We start from the raw sequence: 26,597 nt of genomic DNA, 5'->3' as shown, positions 1-26,597 counted from the left end.
CTGAAAACCAAATGCTGAAAATCTTTATTTCTAAAATATGCAAATACAAACAAAAACAAAAGTATGAAAATATAAACATCTTTTTCCCTTTTGCAAAACATTTTGAGATGTTAAGGCATGCAGAGTCTGACGTTCCAAAGAGAAACCTTGTGCTACTAAAGTTTAAAGGTCCCATGAAATGTAATATGGCTTGTGTGTCCCTGGGACAGTTCTGCAGAATTCTTTTTACCACAGTTGCATATTTTTATGTTAAAATCCCTTTTCTCTTCCTGTAAAGTGTCAAGATTTTCTAAATGGCTTATTGTGTACGTCGGGCAAATAAAAACAATCCCTTGAGTACAGCATGACTGATCTAGGGGTGGATCCAGCCAACCCTTCCAATCATCACATGGGAGTCAAACACCTGAGGAGAATCTCCCCAAACATCTTATGACAAAGAGAGAGAAAAGTTACAATCTAAAAGCCACTTCATGGGACCTTTACACACTGTGGATGGTTTGTCAGAACAAATGAACATTATTACAGCAACATGTTAGGTAGACCCAGAAATCTTCCACACTGAGTTGTCAATGCAAACAAAACAATAAATAATACTGAGGATTAATATGTTTTCTAAGTCATACATTTATCAGTTAACCACTCTGTTGCCATTCAGCCATTATCAACATTAAATTAAATCTACAAAGAGCAAATTCTACAAGCTCACCCAGACATCAGTTTTTCACTTTAATTTACTGGCGTAACAGAAACAAATGCAAATAAAACAAAAAAGTGTCAGGGCCTCCCCAAGCTTTGTAATATGGCCCAGACTTTTCTACATTCAGAGTCAAGGAATGTATTGACTATCCTACTGGTTGATACACAGAGACAGATCATACTGGAAGAGTACAGCTGTTCAAAGCCCTCCTAGTTGGTCTGAAATTAATTAGCATTGTAGTTGCAAACGTGACAAAGGCACATGCTGGTGTTCAATCAAAACGACGCCTGCAGCATAGAGGCGAGTTCACAAACGTTTACACACTTACACAACTGTTTCACCAGTTTCTTTGGTATTAAAACTGTTGTAGGCTTGTTGGTGTGAAAAGCTGATTTGGTATCAAACCCTTCAGTTGTTTTGTCCTATACACAGCAGAGTATAATATTACAGTGTTCACCATTTGAAATAATGGCACATTATTTAACTTTCTTTGCTAATTCAGTTAAAAGAACATGTTTTTTTCAGTTGATTGTCAACCACTTAGAGACAATTCCCCCAAACAAGGAAATCAAGAGTTAAATAAATTATATTTGTGGGACTTCTACACAAAGAGTTATCCACTGAAGTGGAACAAAAAGTATAAGACTGTTTGGTAACTGACAGCATCAAATTGTCAATATTAAAAACACAATGCATAAAGGATCAAGTATTAGAGGTAAGTTATTTTCTGTTAGCCCTTGGACTGAAATAGATTAACTCACCAGGGGGAATGGGAGGGGTTCTGAGCTACAGGCGGGCTTGAGACTCAATGTTCACTCAGCTGAGAGAAGCAGAAGCTAAACCATTTGGGCTTTCATTTGTCCTCATTATAAGAAAATTAAAATCCAGTCCTCTTTCTGACATTCATTTTCTAGGCAAAAAAGACAAGCCTGTGAGATGCTTCAGAGGTGAAGAGGAACTTCTTCAAGTTTCCTCTGTCACCTGGATGTCAAAGTTATTGAGTTATGCAGTTTTCTCCCATGTCCTGTGCATAACGATCCAGTATTACATTACGTAGCTCCTCCACATCACGGCGGAGCTGTTGGGCTTCAACCAGCTTCTTTTGCAGCACGTCGGGATCCATCCAGTCCTCGTCCTGCTCAGTCACTGCTGGTGGTGCTGGGAAAAAATAAGGAATAACAGCTAATTTCACACCAATTCCAAACTTACTTTTCTATACAATATTTCCTTAATTCAAGCAGGGCTTACCAGTGAGGCCGAGCAGCAGGGAGAGGTTGGGGTTTTGTCCCTGGGCTCGCTGGGTCAGAATGCTGCAGAGGGAGCGCAGATCGCTGAGGCAGGAAGCAATTTCTGAGTGCAGTCTTTGTGTTAGACAAGCTTCTGCAGGCTGTAGAACAGAGGAGGCCTGGTTAGCACTCCTTAGCCCTGGATCACTCATCTGCTCCTGCAGAGTCAGATTCTGCTCCATCAGCTCCTGGTTCTGGGCTGACAGCTACAACAGTAAATCAGCATAAGTTTAACGAAAGGGGCAAGGCTGTATAGAGAACAAGCACATGTTCCTCATATATTTTTTATATATCTTTTTTCTTTTGGATTAATATATCTCACCTCCTTCATGGCAGCGTGAAGTTCCAAGACATTCTGTTCTTTGGCCAACACCTCCTCTCTGAGAGCCTGAGAGCTGCTCTCTTCCTGGGAAATCTGCTCCTCCAAAGCCTGTGGATGCACAAAAACTCACAAAAGTTAACAGACTGTAACAGGGACAGAAACAGTGCAATTATGTAGGTTAAATAAAAAAAAAAAGACCTGAATCTGGGAGCCAAGCTGTTCCATCATTCTATGTTGCTTTTCAATAACCTGGAAAGGGAAAAAAAAAAAAAAACAAGAATTTGGCTTTAAAACCATAAATGCATATATGAATATCTTTACAAAGGACTAAATCTACATCAATCAATCATGGATGCACTGTGTTAGGGTCAGCAGGTTTGGGATATTAAATGCAATTTCCATTGCTCCCTAACTCAAACTTAACACCTGTTAGTCAATTCAAAACAACACAATATTTGTACATTTTCATTTGGGATACAAATGAAAATATATTCAAAAGCTTTTCAGCTCGAATCCTGTATTTGTTCACTACTCTCTTAAAAAAGTAAACTTCTTTGAATACCGATTGCACAATAACAGAAGTCCGTCTCCATCAAAACCTTATTGGGGAACCACAAAGTTTTTTTTTTTTGTTTTTTTTTAACTCTTTCCCGAAGGACACACAAACACACACACACCTTTTTGAGTCTTTGCTGCTCCTCTCTCAAAGAATTGTTTTCTACTCTAAGTTTCTCAATGTCTAGAGATGGAAGTCTGGCTCCGTCCTCAAGGCCCTGCTGCACCCGCTGCTGCATACTGATGATAAAAATAAAAACACAGAACCCTCATTATGCAGCTTTATTACTATGTCCCAGTACACAGGGAGAGAAGATTTCACATGAACAGAGAGGCTCACATTGTTTACTTACTCAGTAATGGTTGTGAGAAGGTCTCTTTCCCTGCGTTTCTGCTCTTCCAGCTGTGCATCTTTTTCTTGAAGTTGTGAGTGTGTAGTCTCTAGGCTGGCTTCTAATTCTTCTGCTTTCTCTTGTAGCTGAGCTATCTGCTGTTCAGCCTCCAAGAGCTGAGGCAACGAGAACATATTTTATGTCCGGGTTTCATGATTTACAAACATTGATCTCAGCACAATACAGAAGTGCTGAACTGTTCTTACCTGCTTGTTCTGGCTCTGGTAGTCCTCCAAGGTGGGCAGGTCAGCTAGGTAGCGCTCGAGAGTCTCAATGCGTTGCTGGTTCTCCCTCTTCAGCTCCGCTTCCTTCTGACACTTCTTCTTCAGGTTGTTGATGTGCTTGTCTCGACTTCGGATCTGTATAAATATGCAAGTATGGCACATGGAATGGTAAAAATGTGACAACTGTTCTACGTGAATCATGAACATGCTGTCCTCAGAGAAACTGCTTTAGGAGCTGTCTGCCTCCCTCAATGAGGACACGGACTTGTTAAAACTAACAGCTATGCCCAACATTTAAGATCTACTCATGAACTAAACTTGATATTGATTTTATTCAGCTTCTTGGATTCTATGGGGGAGGGGTTTCTGTGGAAATTCCTGAATAGTATTTTTATTATCGACTACACTAAACAGTTGTGGTTAAACATTTGATAAGTTTAAAAAGTAGTGTTTAGTTGATTAATGGTGCTAAAGAAGGGCAAAAGATTGTTAGAATTATTCGAAATTCTCAGTTTTTCCCTTTGCATTTTGTGGTTTTCATGCTTACAACACTTGGGTGAGGAAGAAATGTTAGGTAAGCACAAACCCTCTCTTCCTGTTTCTTCATCTCCTCTGCATGCCTCTCGCAGGCTTCCTTCAGATTCTCAGTTAGCCGGCGTGTCTCAGCCTCAACCGCTCCCAGTCTGTGCTCTGCCTCTGCCTTCTCCAGGGCAACACAGTCTGTGCGCTCAGTAAACTGCGCCCTCAAGAATGCATTCTCCCTCTGAGCCTCCTGTAACACAAACATGTGAAAGAAAGGATTCAGTGGAGGTTTACTGAGGGTGAATAATCGGGTTATCATTGTTCGTGGGAACCAGAACATGTTTTCCCCAAACCTGAAGACGCAGCATACACATATCCCCAAAAGATGCCCCTCGGCCAAGGAGGGCTCCGTGAACTTGCAGCTCACTTTCCCTAAGACGCTGTTCCAGTTGGGCCATGTGTTGCTTTTGTCTACATTATAAACATGTTGAAACACCATTAAAACATGAACAAACAACACAGCATCTGTAAAAGTCAGGCATAAAATTTTACTGCAAATTGTCTACATTTTACAAGATCACTGCAGGATGACTACATTTACTGAATTTTCTTATAGTACTGCAGCAGTATTACTTTTTATCCTCCCCTCTTGGATACAATCCAACAGGAGCTATAAATCTGTTATAAACACTTGCCTCTCAATGATAAGCTCCTTCTCCTTCAGCAGACTCTCACTGGCTTTGACCAGAGCGTCCCACTTGCCCAACTCCGACTGCAGCGGTGTTGAGTATAAAGATGGGTACTGACCCACTCCTGCATTCATTAACTGGAATAAAGAGAGGTAAAAATGTGATAAATGTCAAAGTGCTAATTAAAGATATATCACCAGGGTTTGAATTTCAGTAGCATGGCATGTATTGTGCAAAAGGGCCAAATTCTTTCAAATCCTACAAATTTAGCACTCAAGATGCAGGAAATTTATGCACACATTCACACGTTTAGTCAATACTGGTTGAAGGTGCAGAGTTCATGAAGAAAGCATAGAAATCCTGTGAGATGGATCGATCACCATACTTAACACCACCTTCGGCGTACTCTGTATAAGACTTTGAGCCTCCGTAGTGCAGCAACACTTGGAAACATATTCAGTATTCGTTGTTAGACTTTTTTTTTTTTTTAAATACAAATAAAGTATAAAACATTTGGCAGCCCTGCAGCAGGATGGTTGTGTTTTGTCTAGATTTAGTCTTTTATGTGTTTCATACAAACAATATATCTACTGCTTGGAATTATGCCCCAGAGTTCTTTAACTTCACTTGTCAAGGTCCACTGCCTTGCAGGTATTTGAGCTTTCCCTACTCCAGTACACCTGATTCAAATGGAATGGATCTCTCCCACAGTTTGACTTCAAGTTCCGCACAAGCCTGTTAATGACCCATTCATTTGACCATAGTGAGATGAAACAAGAAAACATTAAAACATTGCAGGTCAAAGGATTCTGAGGATCATAGTTGAATATTCCTGTTTTTGACTAAATGAATGGTATAAGTGTGTTTTTTAGTAATAGCAGGAGGAGTAGATAAAGAAAAAGAGACTGTGCAGCAGGCGGGTCACTGCTGGCATCAAATACTAGTTCATTTTTGTTGTGGATACTGAGGCGACTACATGCAAGTTCAGTTCAGTTGATATCTGACTCACTGAATACAAATGACAAAGCTTTTGGCAGAATTTATCAATGAAATTATTATTACTTTCAGTAGGTAAACAAAACTGAAATTTACTAAACAAAGAAAAAATATACAGCATTGACATAAATTGTTCACAATTTTTCTTAATCTTAGTGTTGGTCAAAGAAAATATGATGCACAAAGTTTCAGTCTGTACAGTTTTGGGTCATTTTCAGCTACAATTGTGGTGTCTGAAACAAGTCTGAAAACAGTAGGGGATAAAACAATGATTGTGCTGAATTCTGTTGAAAAAAATATTCTCTAGTTTAGTCTTATCCTCTATATCTACTCTCTTCCTCATATCAAAACACTTTCAGCCCTCCCTTAAATCCTAAAAATCACTCTTGGCCAGGCTGTGGGATATTTAGTTTTTTCAGTTTAAACCAAGATGATGGAATGATTTTTTTAAGGATCATTAAAGGCATAATGTTTAATTATCAAAACATAATTGTCTTAGATTATCCTAATCTTAATGTCGATCAAGTAAGCAGGATTATTATTGTTACTGTAATCAAGGAAGGCCTACTAGGAGTCTACTCAGAGTATTGTGTTTTGACAGACTGCTGAAGAACAATGCTTTTTAACACTTTTACAAACTGTGAAAAAAGAGGCAACAAAAGTTTTAGTTGTAATAAAATTTACTTGTCAGATATTACAAACTCCTTTGAAGCTCTTATTTTAATTTGTTCCAACTGATGTGACAAATCTTACTTTAAAATAGGACAGTGTCTGTATGCCTTGAGGTCGTGTTTAGTAGCATGTTATTTTTCCAATGTTGACCTATATACAGTATTTGTACTAGAACTTGAATTCTGTCCAAATTTCAATGTCCAAAAAGGACAAACTGCCCTACATGTCTACGCCAACAGCCAGAGATACATACATGTTTTTCACCTTCCCATAGAATCTCATTCCTGTGTGCTTTGCCAATTTACTAGCAACATCAAAGGCTTCTCTCTATACTTTGATCCATACAGATGTAAGCAATGTTAAGTTGTGACAATATAGGAACATATGGTTAAAAACAACAAATCTAGAAAACTCTGAAATGACAGACTTGTGTGTTTTGATCCACAGTTTGACAGAATTCTGTTAAGGATGGATACTTGCCTGCATTTGTTCCACTTGAAGACGCAAACTCTCCAGCTGCTGTTTTTGTTGCCAGGTAGAAAATTCACTACATCTGTCCTGCCGCAAAGGATCATAACCCTTGGGGCTCGTATGCTCCCTCAGCAGTGCCTGTGTCTGCAGACTGAGAGGACTTGCATAAACTCCAGCAGATCCGACTGCACCAGGCTGACCGCCCCTCTGATTAGAGGTTTCCGCTGTGCCAGAAAGGCTGGGCCTAACTTCAGGCAGAACCTTATAGCTGTGCTCCATACTTCCTCTGTAGGCCTCAGATCCACAGTCTGGAGTGTCTCTAATCCCAGTCTGTAACTGGAGTCTGACATCAGGACATAACCCTCCTAACAGGGCAGACTGATTTAGTGTTGGTTCCACCGCAGGAGTGTCAAACCTCTGTCCCTCATCCACCCGTGTGTGATCTGTGGGGAAAAGTGAGTGGTCCAGCCCATTGACAAGGCTGCAGTAGCGGCTCAGGCAGTCTAATTTGGGTCCCACATAATCACCTCCTATACCGGCCGGAGCATCCAAGTTTGGTGAAGACGCTGATTTGGAAAGAGAGGAAGACTTTGATGTGGTGCCGCTTGGGGTTCTAGAGCCGGACGAAGATCTGTGACCCTCTGCTGAGGACAAAGAGTCTTCCTGGCCAAATAAGTGGGGTTTTGAGGCCAGGGCGCCGGCCGTGGATGGCATGACATGTGCAGTGGGTATGGGGATCTGACTGCGGATGGGCTGGAAAGAAGGGCTGCTGCTGGAACTGCAGAAATCTTAAAAAGAAAAAAGAAAGAAAAAACATTGTTTTCTTATTTTTCATTATACAAATGCACTTTATGTAGACCACTACTTCACACCATTTTCTCTATTTTCAGACAGTAAAGCAATGTACATGCAGCAGGGTTTATGAGTGGCCTACTTTGATGATGAGGTGTCACCACTAAAAGAATTAACTGGCTCTGACTGACTCAACTCAGGGAATAGGCTTATAATAGATTTAACCCAAAGCTCAGAGGAAAAGGTTAGTATTGCATAATAAACAGCTTTTCTCCTAGAGTAACACTGGTATTACCAATATTACTGGTCTGAGTTAAAAAAAAAAAAAAAAAAAAAAAGATTTGTCGATTTTAACCGATTCAAATTGAATAAATCCAATACGGATTTATAAAACTTGGAGATTGATGTTTTTATGTGACCTCATTTCCGGTAACGTGACCCTACTCTCGAGTGACTAACCGAGGCTCACCGAGATCTTAGCATATTTACACACAACTGGTTGTGCTGAGAAAAAGTCAAGTTCAGATGTTTTCAATAACCGTGTAGATTACATCCAGCTGTAAAGAGTTTTGCAGCACATTACCGCTCACATTAGCAACTAACACCAAGAAGGCGGCACTCATATGAGCAGCTAAGCAGCAGTGCCGTCACCTTCAACAACAAGTGATGTCATGTCCACACATGTAGTTTAAAATAAATCTGAGATTTAAATTCACATTTCCTTTAGAACAGGTTCACATTTCATCTTTTTATCAAAAATAGTCTGATGCTATGATGCTATGACCGCATGTTATAGCTGCTCTCCGTGTCCACGGCAGCGAGAACGCGCACACACAAGTTTCCATCATGTGCATGTGTAGAAAAACACGTCAACCTGCTGAAAATCAGACAAAAATATGAGTTTTCTAAATTTTCTCAGACAGTTGAAGATGGCAGCATCTGGCTCCAGCGAGGAGCAGATGGAGCATTTCTCCTGCTCCAGTGTTAAGACGATAACGTCACAGTCGTCATGGCAACGCCCACAGCTGAACAAGATAAATCTACCATCATTGAAGGAATTTGAGTTGCATTACTGGTTTAAATGTATCTAATATTCTTTGTAGGTTTTATTACTTTCCAAAAGTTATGGGAGATCTGAACTTTACGAGTATATAGAGTGACTTCACTGAATGAAACAGTTTCATCAGGACATTTAAAAAATTTAACAGTTTATCTGTCCTGTTTTTTTTTTTCTTTTCATCACAGCATTTCTGGCTCTGAATCTGGGGAAACACTGTATTGTTATGGCACTTAGAAATAATTGTAGATGTGTCAGATCAGATTATTACAGTTATCTAATTACTCTCAGATAACTGATTTTGAATGCAGTGTTTAAAAAAAAAGTTATCTAAGAACATTTTTCTAATATTCAAGAAAAATAGGTGGTGTTACATAATTAGCTGTAAATTAATCAATCGATCGGATTTAATCGAAATCGAATCGAAACAGGCTGTTGGAAATCCAATTGATTCAGGAAATAAGTGACAATACCAAGCCTTAATTATTACACTTTAGAAAATTTTCAAATCTGCAATAAGCTGAAAACTAAAGAGACTTCATTTTAAGTTAACTTTAATTATTAATACCTGGATGACAAACAGGAATTGGTATCCTCAGATTACACAACTGAGTACAGACTGAACCCATTCTGTAAAACATGCACAAAAATGTTAACTGTCTTCTTCTGAGAAGCTCAAAGATCCCAATGTGCTCACAAAGATTTTCAAATTGACGGAAAGATCACTACAAACAAATCTTCATAAACCTTGTTCCCATTCTAAGCAACACAACCGTTTGACAGCATTACAAACCTGAGAAACCTGTTGAAGTCTGAAAGAAGGAAAGTCAGTCGAACGCAAACAAGTTCTTAGTTGTGGCATTTTTTTCTAAAGCTGCACCAAGGCGTGTATAGCTTTAGAACGTGTTAAATCAAAACAGAAAGCAGTCTTCTGCATTTCCAGGACAAACTGAAACAACCGCTGAAGCTTAGGACTGAGAGAAGAGCAGCAAGCAGGCCCTGTGCCCAAAGCTGTATTGTCCTCAAATAGCCAAACCAGTCTGTACCAAGCTCTGAGCAAATGCATACAAACAAGCATACACAGGAAAGGTTAGGGGTATTTATAGGCCACCTCTCAAGTTACAGAGTGATCTGTGGGTGCCGCTTATTTAAGCACCTTGCCTCCTCCCACTGTAACACACATCACACGTGTACATCCAAAGTCAGAGCCTGAATGGGATATTTTTTGCCCTGTCCAATTTAAACCACAACAATATTAGGCAAGATGACCCGACCCCCATCGCAGAGGAAAATAAAAATGTGTAAAATGGCAAATAAAATGGAAAAATCTTTTTTTTTTTAACAAATATAAATCTTCAATAAAAAAAAAGAAGAAAAAAGAGCCTTCAGGCTCCACTGATTCATGACTGGCTAGAACAAGTCTAAACTACTCTGTAACACGAATATTAGCTAGATGTTTGCTCTGCAGACATTCCTACTGATGTAAAGCATAAAACATATACTGGAAGCTTGTGTATGTTTCTTTGTTTTTAATGCAAAATATACCAAATGTGCGTATATTCCACTCTACACATTTTATACATCTAAGTATTTTGGTTGAATTTGTTTTTTTTTTAATTAGTGTAAGCAGCATTAACTGTCAGCATCATGACAAAACAAGTGGTAGTTTCATTCAGTCTGACATTAAGGAAAGACCTATGAATGAAAGTATTGAAGGAACACAACAGACATGTAGACCAAAGAATTTGTGCAGCTGGTCAACATTAACTTAAATTCACAGCAACTTCAATCCTTCTAGGAATGTTGCCTTGCCAGCCCCAAGTTCAGTTATCACCCTGTTCAGAGCTTTTATGACAACACGGAGTTGTCACGTGCTATGAAAATAAGAGCAGAATGAAGAGGTTATATACAAATATATCTCCACATCTTCCTATTCAAGATGGGAGGTGAGCAGCAAAGATGTTTAATAAGCTATAGTGGTAAGGAAAGCATGAAAACACACATCAGGTTGTGTCAGCACAGGGACCATGTCATCAGGATAACATTTGTGCAAAAGTAAATAATGAATACAAACGTTGTGCGCCTTAAATCCTACAGTGCTGATATACCCCTGATAAAATTTTGGTCTGTTATTCAATAGAATTTCCTGTGGAACACGGACCACCCATCCCATCCATTTTTACACCCTAATATTTTTTTGATTCAGCTTCTACACATAAAAACTATGTCCGTGGACATCACCTCTACTTAAATATTTCCTTTAAAAGTATAATAAAATGTTAAAAATAATAATCTGAACGTGACATTCCACTCCCAACACAAGGTCTAGCTCCTATTTAGCTCTTCAGCAATGGTATGCCAACACCCCATCCTCTCAATAAGCCAAACACAACAGTAGGTGAAGCAGTGCCTCGGGTTAGCTTTGGCTGGGGCTTTTGTCCACCTTTGTAAACCTCCCCAACACCCGCATTGGATCACTAGTATTTTCTCACTCCAGAAATAGACCAAGAAACAATTTGACAAAGTCTTTCCAATTTCAGCTTACTTGAGGAGTTGAGGTTAAGTATTAGGAAATCACCTCTCATGGCATTAAATCACTGTTCTCAACTTTCAAGTCAGCTTAGAAAGCATGTGGCTTTAATAATAAACAACTATTTTGTAGAACACATCTGAGTCTATGAAGGATATGAGAACAGTATCATCAATCTCTAACAGTCCTCAAAACATTGTTACATAACACATGCCACTGGCAGAAGAAGAACAAGCAGAAGTCATCACCTTCAGTGCTGTCAGATGCTGAAGTGCCAAGACCAGTGTCCCCACTGTCTGATGTTCCAGGCCGGCGGCCAAAACGGCTTTGAAACTTCTCTGACACAGCTGGTGTCTGCCACTCCATGTCAGCAAACTGAGCTAATAATGTATGTTTGTGGAAAGAAACAATAGCAGCAGAGTGTTATATCAACACCAGGAATAAACACAACATTTAATGGTTTTGACAGCTGAGTGCGAACTTACCAGCTGGTTTGGATTCAAAATATCTCTGAGAGGTTGTCATTCCATACAAGAAAAAGTCTCCTGTTTAAACAAAAAAAAAGGAATCATGTATTATTCTATGCATTGTATGTTTTTAAAAGACAGTTTACGGTTGTGTTTGTTTTCTATGTGTATGATAATATGATCACTGAGCAAATATGTGAAATAGTTTTATTAAATTTGATGCACATTTTTAAGCAAATGTCTGTAAATAACTATTCGTTACACGTAAATGTAAGAGCAAAAATTAAGAGGATAGTATGTTGATGTTATGATACCCAAGTGAGTACGATCTCTATTTTTCTTTCATCCTAATCGTTATTAAATGAGCAGCTACGACATAGGACTCAACAGCTGTTAGCTACTGAGTGATTTATTCACATATTAAATATATCTACCCCTTAATAGGCACGACAAAGTTGTCTGAGTAACAACAAAAATAACAATATGACCACATGTCTTACATAATCTCTATCTTATATACTTGTATCCTTAAGCGGCTTTTGGAAGTAGTGCAATGTATGTGGCAAATAAATGTGACGAGAAGAGATGGGTACTTGCAGAAAAGATACTCTTGGTTGTTCAAACTAATCCACTTGATAAGCTAATTCATAAAGGAAATGACTCGTTAACCAGTTAAAGCGAGCTCTGAGCTAACCACGAGTAACCGCTTAACTGACTTTTTCTAAATAATTTAAATATTAACTAAATGCAGCTATCATTGATACCCGGGCCTCGGTTATTTTAAATCTACAACTTATTTAAAAATTCCCTGTACTGTGATGCGCTGTACCGTTAACTATTTAAGCTAATCCTTGACAAATCCGTTTCCGTCGAAAAAGCTAGCTAACAGCTAACCCAGTGTTGCGGTTTACTTAGCGACTGTAGTTCATATCAACCTTACAATATGTAACTTAGCTTTTGTGCTTGGTTTAGCGTGGAAACGCTATCCGTCGGCGCTGAGGGGAAAAAAGTGCACTTTACCTGGTTTATCATATAACGCAGACTGAAGACGCAAATCTCGGCTTCACGATAGTAACTGATATTGAATCTGTACCATCCAGTGCTGCTACTGTTGTTCCGCTAGCCAACTGATTCTCTCTGGCAGACAACCCACCAAAACCATAATGGACGCTTGATTAATATCACAGCGCCGCCGGATTGACTCTGGAGTTTAATGTGTTTTGTTGCCGCCAAGGGTCGCTTTGGTCGCAGCGAGTATTGCCTGCTACCGTTAATTAGCTAGTTAATGCTTAAATACTCAGTGGTGCTGAGTCAGTAACACTGTCAGTGTTTAGTCAGTGTTTAATGACTCTTCGTGGCATATTTCTGCAAACGCCACAAGACGACAACGTTTACTTTGTCATATGATGACGTACTGCCACAGTAAGACAAAACGAACCAACCCAAGCCAGACACGCTGAGAAGGCTAGAATAAACTGTAAGAACGGTTTTCCAGGGGACAAGACGTTCAGATCAATTAAACGAATTTAAAATAAATGTGGTATGTACACGGATTATAGATGGCTACCGTGGTCAAAACTTAAGTGCATATAAGTGTAATATTTACTGCTAGTATGACATTGCCATTGGTAGCATTAATGTCCCCTACTACTCAATTCAGTTTGGTGGAAGTGAATAAGCTATTTAGTGTGCCAGAATATTCCACTAATTTTACCAGCCACATTTAAATTACAGCTGCTTTTCCATGTCCACCTGAATAAAGTTAATTAAAATTAAACAGGTCTGATGTAGGACGTTTGGACTTAAAATCTCAACCCCAGCCCTACCCTACTGATACAAATCAGGATTCATTTGATTTTATTTGATTTTACTGAGTGATAAAAAAAATATCGTCTAGCAATATTATAGTATATTCCTATGTTTAAAATAGGTGAAATGTATCACCAGTGGTGACATCCCAATGATATAACTAACCAATAGTCTCTCTTGATAATTTTTCTCTTAACATAGATGTATCTTAATATAGATGCATCAGTATCTATAATATGAACATGTAATATTTCAAATAATAAATTAAAACATAACATTTTAAAAAATAAAATAAAAAAACAACACAAAAAGGGTTAAAGTAGCTATAACAAAATGTGCATTTTAAGTCTTACTGATTGATGTGACAGCAGTAATAACCCTTTTTTTCTGTCTTTACCAAAAATTGTTTATACATTCCTGAAAGAGGCATCGTCTTTAATGCAAGACAAAAACACACCACAGAAGACAGGTGTTTTGGGCATTGACTTTCAGTGGGAGAAAGAAAAAAAAACTTACAGATGACAGAAGTAACTTCAAAATCCACCCAAATCCACCTCTGCAACCACTAAGAAACCACTCCCCCACCAGGTTTTTAAAGGCACTTTATTTTCACCAACTCTTATTTAAAACTTTTTTTAGAAATTGGACACTTCCAACCATAGATAAATTAAAGAAAAACATTTTTAGAAAATGCCATTCTCAGAGAGTTACTTTTCATCTTTACATTTAACAGCTGTGGTTTAAAGTAGATGTCCTTTTCCTTTTGCTGGTAAGCAAAAAGAACGGGTCCATGTTTGTTGCTTTTCTCAAAACACCAGACAATCTTCTTTGCTTAGTATATGAACTCATCTGACAAATCTTTTACAATTCCCTATAAAGTAAAACAAGCATCTTGGCATGTACTCTCTCATGTATTAATGTAACTCAGGACTGGCAAGTCATATAGTGGGGATAGCATTCTGCTAGGACTGTAGCCCTTTATTAGGCCTTTGATTCACATTTTGTCATTTTCATTTACTCTCTTATTTGTTGTATAAAAGTTAGCTGTCACTCTTTATTGAATCATATGTTCATTCATTTATTGATCTGTTTTGGTATGTAGACCTTGCACAAAAACTAAGGAAATTTGCATTTGGTCAATTATTTATTTTTGGTAACAACACTTGGCAATAAATCTTATACTGTCAGAAAGCCTGTTTATTTAGCTTTTAAATGGTGCCACATTTGTAAGGAAAAAGCATATGTGGGATGAGCAGTAGAGTTGAGTATGTGGGTTGCACCCATGAAAAACTTGCTAATGCCAAACAGCTTATTCTGCTTTTGACTTTTGTTTTTAACTTCTGGTACTGTTGGGGATTACAATTAGGTGCCTGATAAGTACTTGATCAGCAGCACCTGTCACCATGAGCCCTACTACAGTGGTCATTTGGAATTGTAGGGTTAATGTGTGGAAAAGGTACAACAAACAAGATGCTGATTTCTGCACCAACAGGGTAACTGCTTTTATTGGAGGCAGTGTGATGATGTGGAGCAGCATCTAACTCACTGGAAAAATAAGGCATGTCATCATTGGGGACAGTCTAGATGCAGAGAAATGATATTCTGCAACCAGTGGCAATCCCATATTTTCACAGTCTGGGACAGAACTCTATTCGGTGCTTCCCAGCAGAGTGAAATACTACCTCCAAAATTTGTGAGTAAAGAGGATGGAATGGCCTGTCTTCAGTCCTGGCCTTAACCCCACTGAAAGCTTGTGAGATCACCTTATATGTGCTGCTTGTGCCAGAGTGACCAACACAACCACACCAGATGACTTTTGACAAATGCTGGTTGAAAACGGGATGGCATCCCACAGCAGTGTGTGACCATCATGAGACTGAGGTGTGAGGCTTTATTTTGAAAAACATGCACGCCGGAAGTGTTTTCTCTTTTCTAACAGGCGGAACTGAGTTGCGTGATTATCTCCAGTGGGAGGTTTGTGTTCAAGTGAGAGAGGTATTAGCGTGAATCCTGTCAACAAACTCTTATAGAGTGTTATGTGTGACTTTTGTTAAATGGACATTTCTTGACAGAAGTCTTTCTACTTCAAGGGCAGCGGTAAGGTTTATTTAGCTGTCGTAAATTGAAATTAAAGCACTGCAATTATTTACGTTATACGAAGTGGACGTTTTGTTTAGCTAGCAAGGTAACGCTGATCCGCTAACGGCAGCTACTTGGTGAACGACAGGTCTCTTAAAGGCCTGGTGTATGGGTGTCTAAAGATTCTGGTAGGCTAACAGCGCTTTAATATTTAGACTATTGTAGGTGTTGTGGTTAAAGCACGATTGTTGACAGATCTGCGTCACTAACAATTGCTAGTCAGCTAATTAACTGTGCTTGTTGATGCTCTTTAGGGTTCCTCTAACGGGAGCAAAGCAAACTCTTGCTGGCACTGGGGTGAGCAAAGTCTGTAAATCGGCTAGCGTTATCTGATTTGTTTATGTTTAAACTGGGGAACACATTGTACTCCAATCCAAGTAATCCAACTGCCTGAAATTAGCCTTATGACAACGGAACTGCGCCCTCAAGCCTGGGATGCACGATCAAATTTATTATTCAGTACTATCAACGTCTTTGCAGCTTAGTCACAACAAAGAGGAATAAATGTCATCTGAGTCCTGACCCCTGGAACCCTCCAGCCCAGAACTTAATTTACGTTTTGCGGTGAGGCCATGACTACTGTCAACATTACCAGAGATATCATACACCGGCAAATCAGGGTAAGTAACCAAACCTGGGGCACGACCTGAATCTGCCCGTCATCCGATGTGTTTACTATATACAATAGGGATTTAACCATCGCCATAGATTTTCTCATGTACTGATGGAGATGTTTATTATTGTCTTCAGGACAACAGAGCGTCAGGCTTCCAACGGTTTCATCATGTGACCGACTCTTTTATCAAGAGACTTGGACTGGAGGCTGAACTTCAGGTCATTGATAGCATGCAATTTTTTTTAAAATAAGTGTCCACATAAATCCAGATAGTTGTTAAAAAAAAAGGGACGCATTACATGATATTTCTATGTAGTTACAGTTTTTTTCTGACAGTGAATATCACCTGTTTCAACAGGGCCATACTGGCTGTGTGAACTGCTTGGAATGGAACGAACAAGGAGAGTAAGTCTTCTAACTAACTGTGTACTATTCACTGGACCCTGGTTTTGATCATATTTAGATTCTTTCACTGATAAATGACAATTTATAAAATGATATACATAGTGATTCATGTATCTTAGGTTTCTGGTTTGTTGTGTACAGTTATATTTTCTCACAAACCTCACCAATATAGTCTTTTTCAGCATGAGGTGTTTTACATCCCCAATTCCAAAAAAAGTTGGGACACTATGTGATATATAAACGGGGATGTTTGCCATTTGTGTAACATCCCCTTTTCTTTTATAACTGTCTGTTAATGTCTATTAATTGAGGAGACCAGTTGCTTTTGGATTAGGAGAGGAATATTCTCTAATTCTTTTCTAATTCAGGATCCTAGCTGCTCAATAGTCCTGGGCCTACATTGCTAGTGTTTTTTTTTTTTTTTTTTTTTTTTTTATTTAATGCTGTGCCAACTGTTTACTTGTGGTGAAAAGGCTGGGCTGCAGGCAGGACTGTTCAGGACACAGACTCTTCTCCTGCAAATTCATGTTGTTGTTGAGACGGATAAAGTATGCGGTTTAGCATCACTTTGTTGAAATGCATATGAAACTAAAAAGAAAAAATAGAATATCCCACAAAACTTTATTTTTGTTATTCAACTGAAAAGGGGAAACTAATATATAAACTTGTTACAAGCAAAGTGGGATATTTCAAGCATTTATTTATCATTTTGATGATTATTGCTTACAGAATATAAAAGCACAAAAATCAATCTCTGAAAATTAGAATATTACATAAAATTTTTAAAAAGGATTTTGAATACAGAAATGTTGACCATCTGAAGAGTATAGTCATACATATCAACTCAGTACTTGGTTTGAGCCCCTTTTGCATCAATTACTGCCTCATTGCGGCGTGGCGTGGATGTTATCGGGCTGTGGCACTGCTGGGGTGTAATGGAAGACCAGGATGCTTCAATAGCGGCCTTCAACTCTTCTGCATTGTTCAGTCACATTTGGCTCATCTTTCTCTTGGCAATGATTCATAGATTTTCTGTGGGGTTCAGGTCAGGAGAGTTTGCTAGCCAATCAAGTTCAGTAATCCCTTGGTCATTGAACCAGGTCTTGGTTCTTTTGGCAGTGTGATCAGGTGCCAAGTCCTGCTGGAAAATAAAGTCAGCATCCCCAAAAAGCTTTTCTGCTGAAGGAAGCACGAAGTGCGGTAAAATCCCCTGGTAGACGGCTGCATTGACTCTGGACTTAATAAAGCACAGTGGACCAACACCAGCAGATGACAGGGCTCCACAAATCAACACAGACTGTGGAAACTGTACACTACCCTTTATGTGTCTTTGATTGTTGCCTCTCCATTCTTCCTCCAGACTCTGGGACCTTGATTATCAAATGAGATGCTAAATTTGTTCTCATTGGAAAAGCGCACTTTGGACCGTTGCTTAGCAAGCCAGTTAATTTTTTCTTTAGCCCAGGTAAGATGCTTCTGACATTGTGTTTTGTTCAGGAGAGACATGACAAGACGAATACAACATTTGAAGCCCATGTCCAGGATCCGTCTGTGTACGGTGGCCCTCGAAGCACCAACTCCAGCCTCAGTCCACTCCTTATGAAGCTCCCCCACATTTTTAAATGGCCTTTTCCTGACTATCCTCTCCAGGCTGCAGTCATCCCTGCTGGTTGTGCGCCTTTTTCTTCCACACTTTTCCCGTCCACTCAACTTTTTTATTGATGTGCTTTGATTCAGCATTTTCAGAGCATCCAACTTCTTTGGCAATTACCTTTTGAGGCTTTCCCTCCTTGTGGAGGGTGTTAATGATGGTTTTCTGCACAACTGTTGTGTCAGCAACCTTCCCCATGACTGTGAATTTTACTGAAATAGACTGAGACTATTTAAATGCTCAGGAGTCCTTTCAGGTGTTTTGGATTAATTAGCTGAATAGAGTGTGGCACTTAGAGGCTACAACATTGAACCTTTTCACACTATTCTAATTTTCTGACATTTAGATTTTTGGGTTTTCATAAGCTGTAAAGCCATAATCATCAAATCTATAACCAATAAATTATGGAAATCTCTCACTTTGCATAATACAATACACTGCTCAAAAAAATAAAGGGAACACTAAAATAACACATTCTAGATCTATATGAATGAAATATTCTTATTAAACACTTTGTTCTTTATATAGTTGAATGTGCTGACAAAAACACACAAAAACTGTCATTGGTAATCACATTTATTAACCCATGGAGGTCTGGATTTGGAGTCACACTCAAAATTAAAGTGGAAAAACACACTACAAGTTGATTAAACTTTGATGAAATGTCCTTAAAACAAGTCAGAATGAGGCTCAGTAGTGTGCGTGGCCTCCACGTGCCTGTATGACCTCTCTACAACGCCTGGGCATGCTCCTGATGAGGTGGCAGATGGTCTCCTGAGGGCTCTCCTCCCGGACCTGGACTAAAGCAACCGCCAACTCCTGGACAGTCTGTGGTGCAACGTGGCGTTGGTGGATGGAGCGAGACATGATGTCCCAGATGTGCTCAGTTGGATTCAGGTCTGGGGAACTGGCGGGCCAGTCCATAGCATCAGTGCCTTCGTCTTGCAGGAACTGCTGACACACTCCAGTCACATGAGGTCTAGCATTGTCTTGCATTAGGAGGAACCCAGGGCCAACCGCGCCAGCATATGGTCTCACAAGGGGTCTGAGGATCTCATCTCGGTACCTAATGGCAGTCAAGCTACCTCTGGTGAGCACATGGAGGGCTGTGCGGCCCCCCTAAAGAAATGCCACCCCACACCATTACTGACCCACTGCCAAGCCGGTCATGTTGGAGGATGTTGTAGGCAGCAGAACGTTCTCCACGGCGTCTCCTGACTCAAGTCTGTCACATGTGCTCAGTGTGAACCCGCTTTCATCTGTGAAGAGCACAGGGCGCCAGTGGCGAAGTTGCCAATCTTGGTGTTCTCTGACAAATGCCAAACGACCTGCACGGTGTAAGGGCTGTAAACACATCCCCCATCTATGAACGTCGGACCCTCATACCACCCTCATGGAGTCTGTTTCTGACCATTTGAGCAGACACATGCACATTTGTGGCCTGCTGGAGGTCATGTTGCAGGGCTCTGGCAGTGCTCCTCCTGTTCCTCCTTGCACAAAGGACCGAGGTAGCTGTCCTGCTGCTGGGTTGTTGCCCTCCTATGGCCTCCTCCACGTCTCCTGATGTACTGACCTGTCTCCTGGTAGTGCCTCCATGCTCTGGACACTACGCTGACAGACACAGCAAACCTTCTTGCCACAGCTCACATTGATGTGCCATCCTGGATGAGCTGCACTACCTGAGCCACTTGTGTGGGTTGTAGACTCCGTCTCTTGCTACCACTAGAATGAAAATTGAAGGAGACATCATCCATGGTTTCCAAAAGGATTTTCAAATTTTGATCAAACTGACCACAGAATAGTTTTCCTCGTAACCTCAGATCATTTTAAATGAGCTTTAGCCCCGAGAAGACTGCAGCATGTTTAGATGGTGTTTACATATGGATTCTTTTTTGCATGATGGGGTTTTAACCTGCATTTGTGGACTGCATGGCAGACTATGTTCACTGATAGGGATTTATGAGCACATGCAGTGCTTTCCAGGAGAAAATCAAGCCTGTTTTTAAATGCAGTGCTGAAGATTGTGAGTGTCCTTTTTTCAACCTTTTCTCATGCACAGAGATTCTTCCATTTGTTATTCTGTAGATGAATTGATTTTACATTACATTTTTGAACATTTCTAGGAAATTGTCACAATTTTTAAATGCAGTTTCTTGAAGATTGGTGAACGTCTGCTGGTATTTACATCTGAGAGGCTTTTCCCAGTCCTGTTACTGATCTGTTGGCAGTTATTCTAATTAGCTGTCAAATACTCCTCCAGTTGTTTTTTATTTGTGTCACTTGCTTTTCCAACTTCTTGTTGCCCCATTCTGTTTTTTTATTTTATTTTTAATAATTGTTTTGCTGCCATTGAATTCAAAATTAGCTTATTTTTAACATGAAATGGTAAAATGTCTCAGTGTCCATAGCTGATATGCTGTTTATGTTCTTTTACGAATAAAATGTGGGTTTATAAGAAATCCATATCCTTGCATTCTGTTTTTATTTTTCATTTTACACATCGTCCCTACTTTTTTGGAATTGGGTTTGTGCATGCTACAGCATCCTTATTTATTCCAGATTACTCTGGACAGTATATCGAAATCTAAAAACAAAATAAAAGCTTACTTTGTTGCTTGCAGAAAACGATGTTGACATGCAGAAAATATACCCAGGGTACTGTTAATGCAATTATAACCATGTTAGTTTTACAATTGTATATTTAACATTAAAAAAATACTTATTTTTAGATATATTCTGGCCACTGGAATAAGCATAAACAAAACAATAGAGCCTCCATGTTCTCTACATTCTGCCTGTTAGTGGTAGGAGTGCCCAAAAAGGCCCAACTTAAATCACCAAAATAATATACATTAGTTAAAAAAAAAAAAAAGATGACAGTAAGTCTGTTCATGATTTATGCAGGTAATTGCTGATCATACAGACACTACTATCACTCTACTGTTGTAGACAAATCTGACAAAACAAGATTTCTGGTGTCAGTCTTAACGGATCTGCACAAATGTTGCTTGACTTTTCTATGTGATTCTTTTGATTTTCAGCTTGCTGGCTTCAGGTTCAGATGATCAACATGCTATCATCTGGGATCCATTCAGACACAAGAAGCTTACAACTATGCACACAGGTCATGCAGCAAATATATTCTCTGTCAAGGTGAGATGGAAGTATTATGTGGTTGTATGACTAAAGTGATTGATGCTGTGTGTGTAGTATCAGTAAAGCTGCACTAAGAAAAGTTGAGCCCTTGTTATGATGTTGGGTTATAATGGTAAGATATGTTGCTCTGTCTTAAGGTCAAATACTGAGGAAAACATGTTACACAGTAGAATGGTGTGTTTTTGTTTTTTTGTTTAAAGTTGTTGAGACAAAGACAGCAAAAAATGGAAATATAAATAGACTGTTGTCTGTGTAAATGGCTTAATATTGTCAAAGTGTGGTAGGTTATTACTACCAATTAGAGCACCAGACCTTTGTGAAACATTGTGTTTGTGCTTATCAACTTATTCTGGTGTTTTTATCTGTCCATTCAGTTCCTCCCTCACTCAGGGGACAGGATCTTGGTAACAGGCGCGGCCGACACAAAGGTCCACGTACATGACCTGACCGTGAAGGAAACTATCCATATGTTTTCTGATCATACCAACAGAGTTAAACGCATCGCCACAGCACCCATGTGGCCCAACACCTTCTGGAGTGCTGCAGAAGATGGCATCATCAGGTAAGATCCCAGAAATCACAAATTAATAAAAGTCCAAGGAATTCACAATAATATATTTTGCAACACATTTACTACAGACAGTATGACCTGCGGGAGAGCAGTAAACACTCTGAGGTGCTAATTGACCTGACAGAGTTCTGTGGTCAGCTGGTTGAGGCCAAGTGTCTAGCGGTCAACCCACGGGACAACAACTACCTGGCTGTGGGAGCCAATGGGCCTTTTGTTCGCCTCTATGACATCAGGATGATACACAATTACAGGTTAATTTGATTTTTGATGCCATTATTCAACATTTCCCATGTTTTTCAGGTCAGCTTTGACACAACACAACTGGATTTTAAAGTCCTGTATGTTTTTTACACAGGAAATCTTTGAGTCAGAGCACATCAGCAGCTGTGCACACATTTTGTGAAAGGCAGAAGCCCATTCCAGATGGTGCTGGGCAATATTATGTAGCAGGTGTGTATAAAGTTTCACTGTTTAGTAGCAGATTAATTCATGGGGAACTAGTAACAGTTCACTGATTGGGAAAAGTCTTGAAGATATGTTATTTTGAAGAAATGTTAGCTAGGAAGGGTGTGCTTTTATAATATGATTTTCTATGTGAATGCTTCAGGGCACCTGCCAGTAAAACATTCTGACTATAAGAACCGCCTGAGGGTGCTGGTGGCCACATATGTTACCTTCAGCCCAGATGGCACTGAGCTGCTTGTTAACATGGGTGGGGAACAGGTAATGTATCCTAAAACAAATCCTAAATGGTTGAGTGGATTATTATTAATCTGATTTGATTGTTTATTTTTATGGTCTTTTCAGGTGTATCTGTTTGATTTGACGTTTAAGCAAAGGCCGTATACATTCTTGCTTCCAAAAAAATGCCAGTCATCAACAGGTAAATCTTTCCCGCAATACTGAATAACACTTTAATCTAAATTAAAGGAAGTATGTCATGATAATGTCTGTAACTTTTGTGTTCCAGGAGATGTGCAGAATGGAAAGACAACAAATGGCGTCTCCAATGGAATTCACTTGCCATCCAGCCACATTTGCTTTGCTGGAAATAAAATGCACTCTAGGTACCAGTTATTTCTTTCTTTTTTTATTATTGCCTTGTTTGTGATGTGAAGTTATTCTGAAAAATGTTTACTTCTTCCTCTTGCCTAATTGTTTTAGTTCTACTGAGCTTCCTCCTCACTTGGAGAAAATAAAGCAACAAGCAAATGATGCATTTGCCCACCAGCAGTGGACACAGGCCATCCAGCTGTATAGTTTAGGCATCCATGAGGCCAGCAGCAATGCTATGCTGTATGGGAACCGGGCAGCAGCTTATATGAAACGCAAGTGGTAGGTATCATAGTTTTACATGATTCAGTTTATTTTGAAGGATTCATAATCAGTTAACTACTATTTATTTGGGTCTGTGATTCCCAGGGATGGAGACCATTATGATGCCCTCAGGGACTGTGTGAAGGCTCTGACACTAAACCCCAGCCATCTGAAAGCACATTTCAGGCTGGCACGGTGTCTGTTTGAGCTGAAGTATGTGACTGAGGCTCTTGAATGTCTGGATGATTTCAAAGGAAAGTTTCCAGAGCAGGCACACAGCAATGCCTGTGATGCCTTAGATAAAGACATCAAGGCCGCTCTTTTCTCCAAGTCAGAATCAGGTGGGAAATAGTCAAATACTATTTGGCTGATTCATTTGAAATTGCATGTGACAGACCTGGAATTTTTTTTTATTTTATTTTGTCTTCTTTTGTCTTTTATTTGATTTTATTCTTTGTTTTCAGCAGAAGATAAGAAGGCCAACAGCTCCAACCGATTTCACTCTTTCACCCGGAAAGAGTCCATTCCTGAGGATGAGTTGGTGTTGAGAGAGCGCAGTTTTGATTACAAGCACAGATACTGTGGTCACTGTAACACCACCACTGACATCAAAGAGGCCAACTTCTTTGGAAGGTCAGTATATCTCCCTGACAGTTTACCCTTGCCTCACTAGGTGGCAGTCATCAGCTGTGTGATGTGAACAATTCTTATGTTTTGTCACAGTGAAGACAAAACAAGACAAGTTTGTTGCCCACTAAGTCATTGCTAAATCACCCTTTTAAAGATGGAAAACACTGGGTTTCAGTCTTGTTTCAAAATGTACAGTTTACTTTTTTTCCCCCCTCTTTTTGTGTAGAATTGCAATTTGACTCTCTCAGGCACATTTTATAATTTTAACAAACAAAGCACACGCCTGCATTCATACACAGACTTGCTCAGTAAAAACCATTATGGGCCATGCTGTAACAATAATTTTTATGATCTGATATTGATGAAAATGGTCCACTTGTCCAGAAGACCAACATTTAGTCTTTCACTAAACAACTGATCAAATATAATTTGTTGAATATGACAAATTGTTGTTGAACCTTCACTTTATCTGGTTTCCTATCTGGTTTTCTTTTATGAACCTCGTACACCAGAATATCTTGCTCAGTTTAACAAAGTCCTGTTCCCAGTAATGTTGTGGATAAAATAAAAACATGGCTCATCAGGCAGGCTTAATAGTTTTCTTTCTCTCCAGCAAAGGCCAGTATATTGTCAGCGGCTCAGATGATGGCTCTTTCTTCATCTGGGAAAAGGAGACGACTAATCTAGTGAGGATCCTGCAGGGGGATGAATCCATAGTTAACTGCCTACAGCCTCACCCCAGCTACTGCTTTCTGGCTACTAGTGGCATCGATCCTGTAGTTCGATTATGGAACCCCAGACCAGAGGTAACATTTCTGTACATAGAGGAAAAAAAGAAGTGGATTTGTCATGTATTTTACATAATTAGTTGTTGTGACATTTCAATTATTTTAAATGCCTCTGTTTTCTTCACTTGCAGACAGACAATGAGAACGGACGTGTAGTGGAGGACATGGAGGGAGCTGCTCAAGCAAATCAGCGGCGTATGAACGCTGATCCACTGGAGGTCATGCTGCTTAACATGGGCTATCGCATCACTGGTCTGCGGGGTGTTGGCCCAGATGGTTCAGATGATGAAGACAGCTCAGAGGGACAAGTACAGTGTAGGCCAAGCTAAACAAAGAGTTTTCCATTCTGTTGAATGGATTTAGGAAGCAAAGCACTCTCCCAGCTCTCGTTTGAAACTTAATTCCTGCACCTCTCTCTGACAGAACATTGAGTGAATGTCATGTCACATCTCTGCACTATGCATCACCCCCGCTGTCCCATGCCAGGATTTGTGGAGGCAACTTTGGGGAGAGGAATTCATAGAGAGTAGAGGCAACATCCTCCTCGCCCTTACAGAGCACCTACAACATCTCGGCCTGCCCCTCCAACCTGTGATGGCAGGGTGACACCTGTGAGGAAAACACCTTCCACGTCACCCGCAGTTTCTCACAAAAAAGGGAGGAGTTGAGCACTTAACCTCTCCTTAGGTTTATGTTGGTGAAACATGCATTGTGGGGTCAGGTGACATATGTTCTGGTCAGCGTGGCTACAAATTCAGAGTCTCTATAGAGGATCAGATCACCGACCAGAAAACAGTGCTTAGTTGCATCTCCTGTCTGCTCTGTAGATGGAGCAGTGTGTCACAGTGCCCACTCATCTCGGAAAGTCTGCACATGCAAGTTAATTTAGATTTAACTAAGTTTAACTCTCATTTTCAGGTGGCGTTTTGGTCACAGGAAGCCTAGAATTAATTGTTGCTCTTCAAGTCGTGATAGTTGTTGCTCCAATTAAATGTATTTATAAGCTTTGTTTAGTTTACAAGGATCTGAAAAACAAGGTGTTTCGTCTGCCAAAGGCTACCATCTATTATTTCAACAGCCAAGGATTAATGTTGGTTTCTGTGTTTCATTCAAAAATAATTTTGGCTCATTTTAAGTTGAGAGCTTTTACTACAATGGCTTATTAACAACTCAACAAGTTCTTGAAAAATGTTTTCTTTTTATTTTTAAAGAAGGAAAAAGGCTGTTTTTTTAAGTCCTATTGGTTGCACATGCCATTTGAGATGAAATGTTGGTGTCAAAAGTTTGTTGGGAATGAGTGGGACACAGATGTGGATTTGTGTTGTGTAACAAATGGGTGCAAAGTATTGGGTGATGGGGTTCCTGGCTGCATGGCTCTAGCATTCATCCTCAGCTGCAGTCAGGTGTTTAGTATTTATGAGGCTTTCTTGACCGTAGCTGTGAGGAAATGAAGACCACAGCTTCTTCACATCTGGTGCTCAGAGAGCAGCTCATTGAATCTTCTTCGCCCCCAAGAAAGATTATGTTTACAAATGGATCCTCAGCAACATGCATCACAAGGCTTCCACGTGTTTTACTTTACTCATGAATTGGTTTTTCTTTTGAGGATTCCTGTAATAACATTTGTTAAAAGAAAACAAAGATTAAAATGATTGAACACGTTATCGTCAGTATTTTTTTTTTCTGTGAATAGTACTTTGTGAGCTTCTTTGTATTTTAACAGCTGTACAGCAGAACAGACAATGCTTTCTAGGTTAGGAAGATGTACTGTCGGTGAAGCTGCAGTATGCTCATTTATCAATGTCTGCTCTTCTGCCTGGTTTTGCTGACTATCTCAAAACAT

General features: G+C 39.6%; 2 protein-coding genes across 4 annotated transcripts; one reads left to right on the top strand and one right to left on the bottom strand.

The window, feature by feature from the left end:
• Positions 1-7: 7 nt before the first annotated feature.
• Positions 8-12,825, bottom strand: cep85 (centrosomal protein 85). Its single transcript, XM_041987654.1, has 14 exons — positions 12,693-12,825; positions 11,691-11,750; positions 11,454-11,585; positions 6,836-7,614; positions 4,694-4,824; positions 4,352-4,469; positions 4,063-4,248; positions 3,459-3,611; positions 3,214-3,368; positions 2,983-3,100; positions 2,504-2,554; positions 2,306-2,413; positions 1,946-2,189; positions 8-1,855 (listed from the first exon to the last, which is right to left on the bottom strand). The coding sequence occupies exons 2-14, from the start codon at positions 11,728-11,730 to the stop codon at positions 1,692-1,694; spliced, it is 2,379 nt and encodes a 792-aa protein (XP_041843588.1). The 5' UTR covers positions 11,731-11,750; positions 12,693-12,825; the 3' UTR covers positions 8-1,691.
• Positions 12,826-14,968: 2,143 nt separating this feature from the next.
• Positions 14,969-26,416, top strand: wdtc1 (WD and tetratricopeptide repeats 1). 3 transcript variants are annotated; one of them, XM_041988287.1, is made up of 17 exons: positions 14,969-15,578; positions 16,101-16,240; positions 16,371-16,454; positions 16,595-16,641; positions 21,334-21,445; positions 21,823-22,010; positions 22,088-22,270; positions 22,375-22,469; positions 22,627-22,742; positions 22,827-22,902; positions 22,990-23,086; positions 23,184-23,354; positions 23,442-23,677; positions 23,801-23,969; positions 24,580-24,772; positions 24,886-25,069; positions 25,178-26,416. In XM_041988287.1, coding segments are annotated over exons 2-17 (2,001 nt in total). In that variant the 5' UTR covers positions 14,969-15,578; positions 16,101-16,192; the 3' UTR covers positions 25,180-26,416. The 3 variants fall into 3 exon arrangements, with proteins under 3 accessions (XP_041844221.1, XP_041844219.1, XP_041844220.1); XM_041988285.1 differs by having other exon boundaries at positions 24,886-26,416; XM_041988286.1 differs by having other exon boundaries at positions 14,970-15,578; positions 23,804-23,969; positions 24,886-26,416.
• Positions 26,417-26,597: the final 181 nt, after the last annotated feature.

Source organism: Melanotaenia boesemani, chromosome 6 (assembly GCF_017639745.1).
Source record: "Melanotaenia boesemani isolate fMelBoe1 chromosome 6, fMelBoe1.pri, whole genome shotgun sequence".
NCBI classification, from domain to species: Eukaryota; Metazoa; Chordata; class Actinopteri; order Atheriniformes; family Melanotaeniidae; genus Melanotaenia; species Melanotaenia boesemani.
The sequence above is the reverse complement of the archived record's forward strand: the minus strand, read 5'-3'. Positions and strand labels throughout refer to the sequence as shown.

What these genes read in the sequence shown, in the direction of transcription:
- cep85 (XM_041987654.1), bottom strand. Translation starts at nt 11,730, where the DNA reads ATGACAACCTCTCAGAGATATTTTGAATCCAAACCAGCTG. An exon ending in CTTCTCACAACCATTACTGA is followed by an intron (nt 3,101 to 3,213) that starts GTAAGTAAACAA and finishes TTTTATCATCAG; the next exon opens with TATGCAGCAGCGGGTGCAGC. An exon ending in AGCTTGGCTCCCAGATTCAG is followed by an intron (nt 2,414 to 2,503) that starts GTCTTTTTTTTT and finishes GTGCATCCACAG; the next exon opens with GCTTTGGAGGAGCAGATTTC.
- wdtc1 (XM_041988285.1), top strand. Translation starts at nt 16,193, where the DNA reads ATGACTACTGTCAACATTACCAGAGATATCATACACCGGCAAATCAGG. An exon ending in GCAGAAGATGGCATCATCAG is followed by an intron (nt 22,011 to 22,087) that starts GTAAGATCCCAG and finishes CATTTACTACAG; the next exon opens with ACAGTATGACCTGCGGGAGA. An exon ending in GAGGCCAACTTCTTTGGAAG is followed by an intron (nt 23,970 to 24,579) that starts GTCAGTATATCT and finishes CTTTCTCTCCAG; the next exon opens with CAAAGGCCAGTATATTGTCA.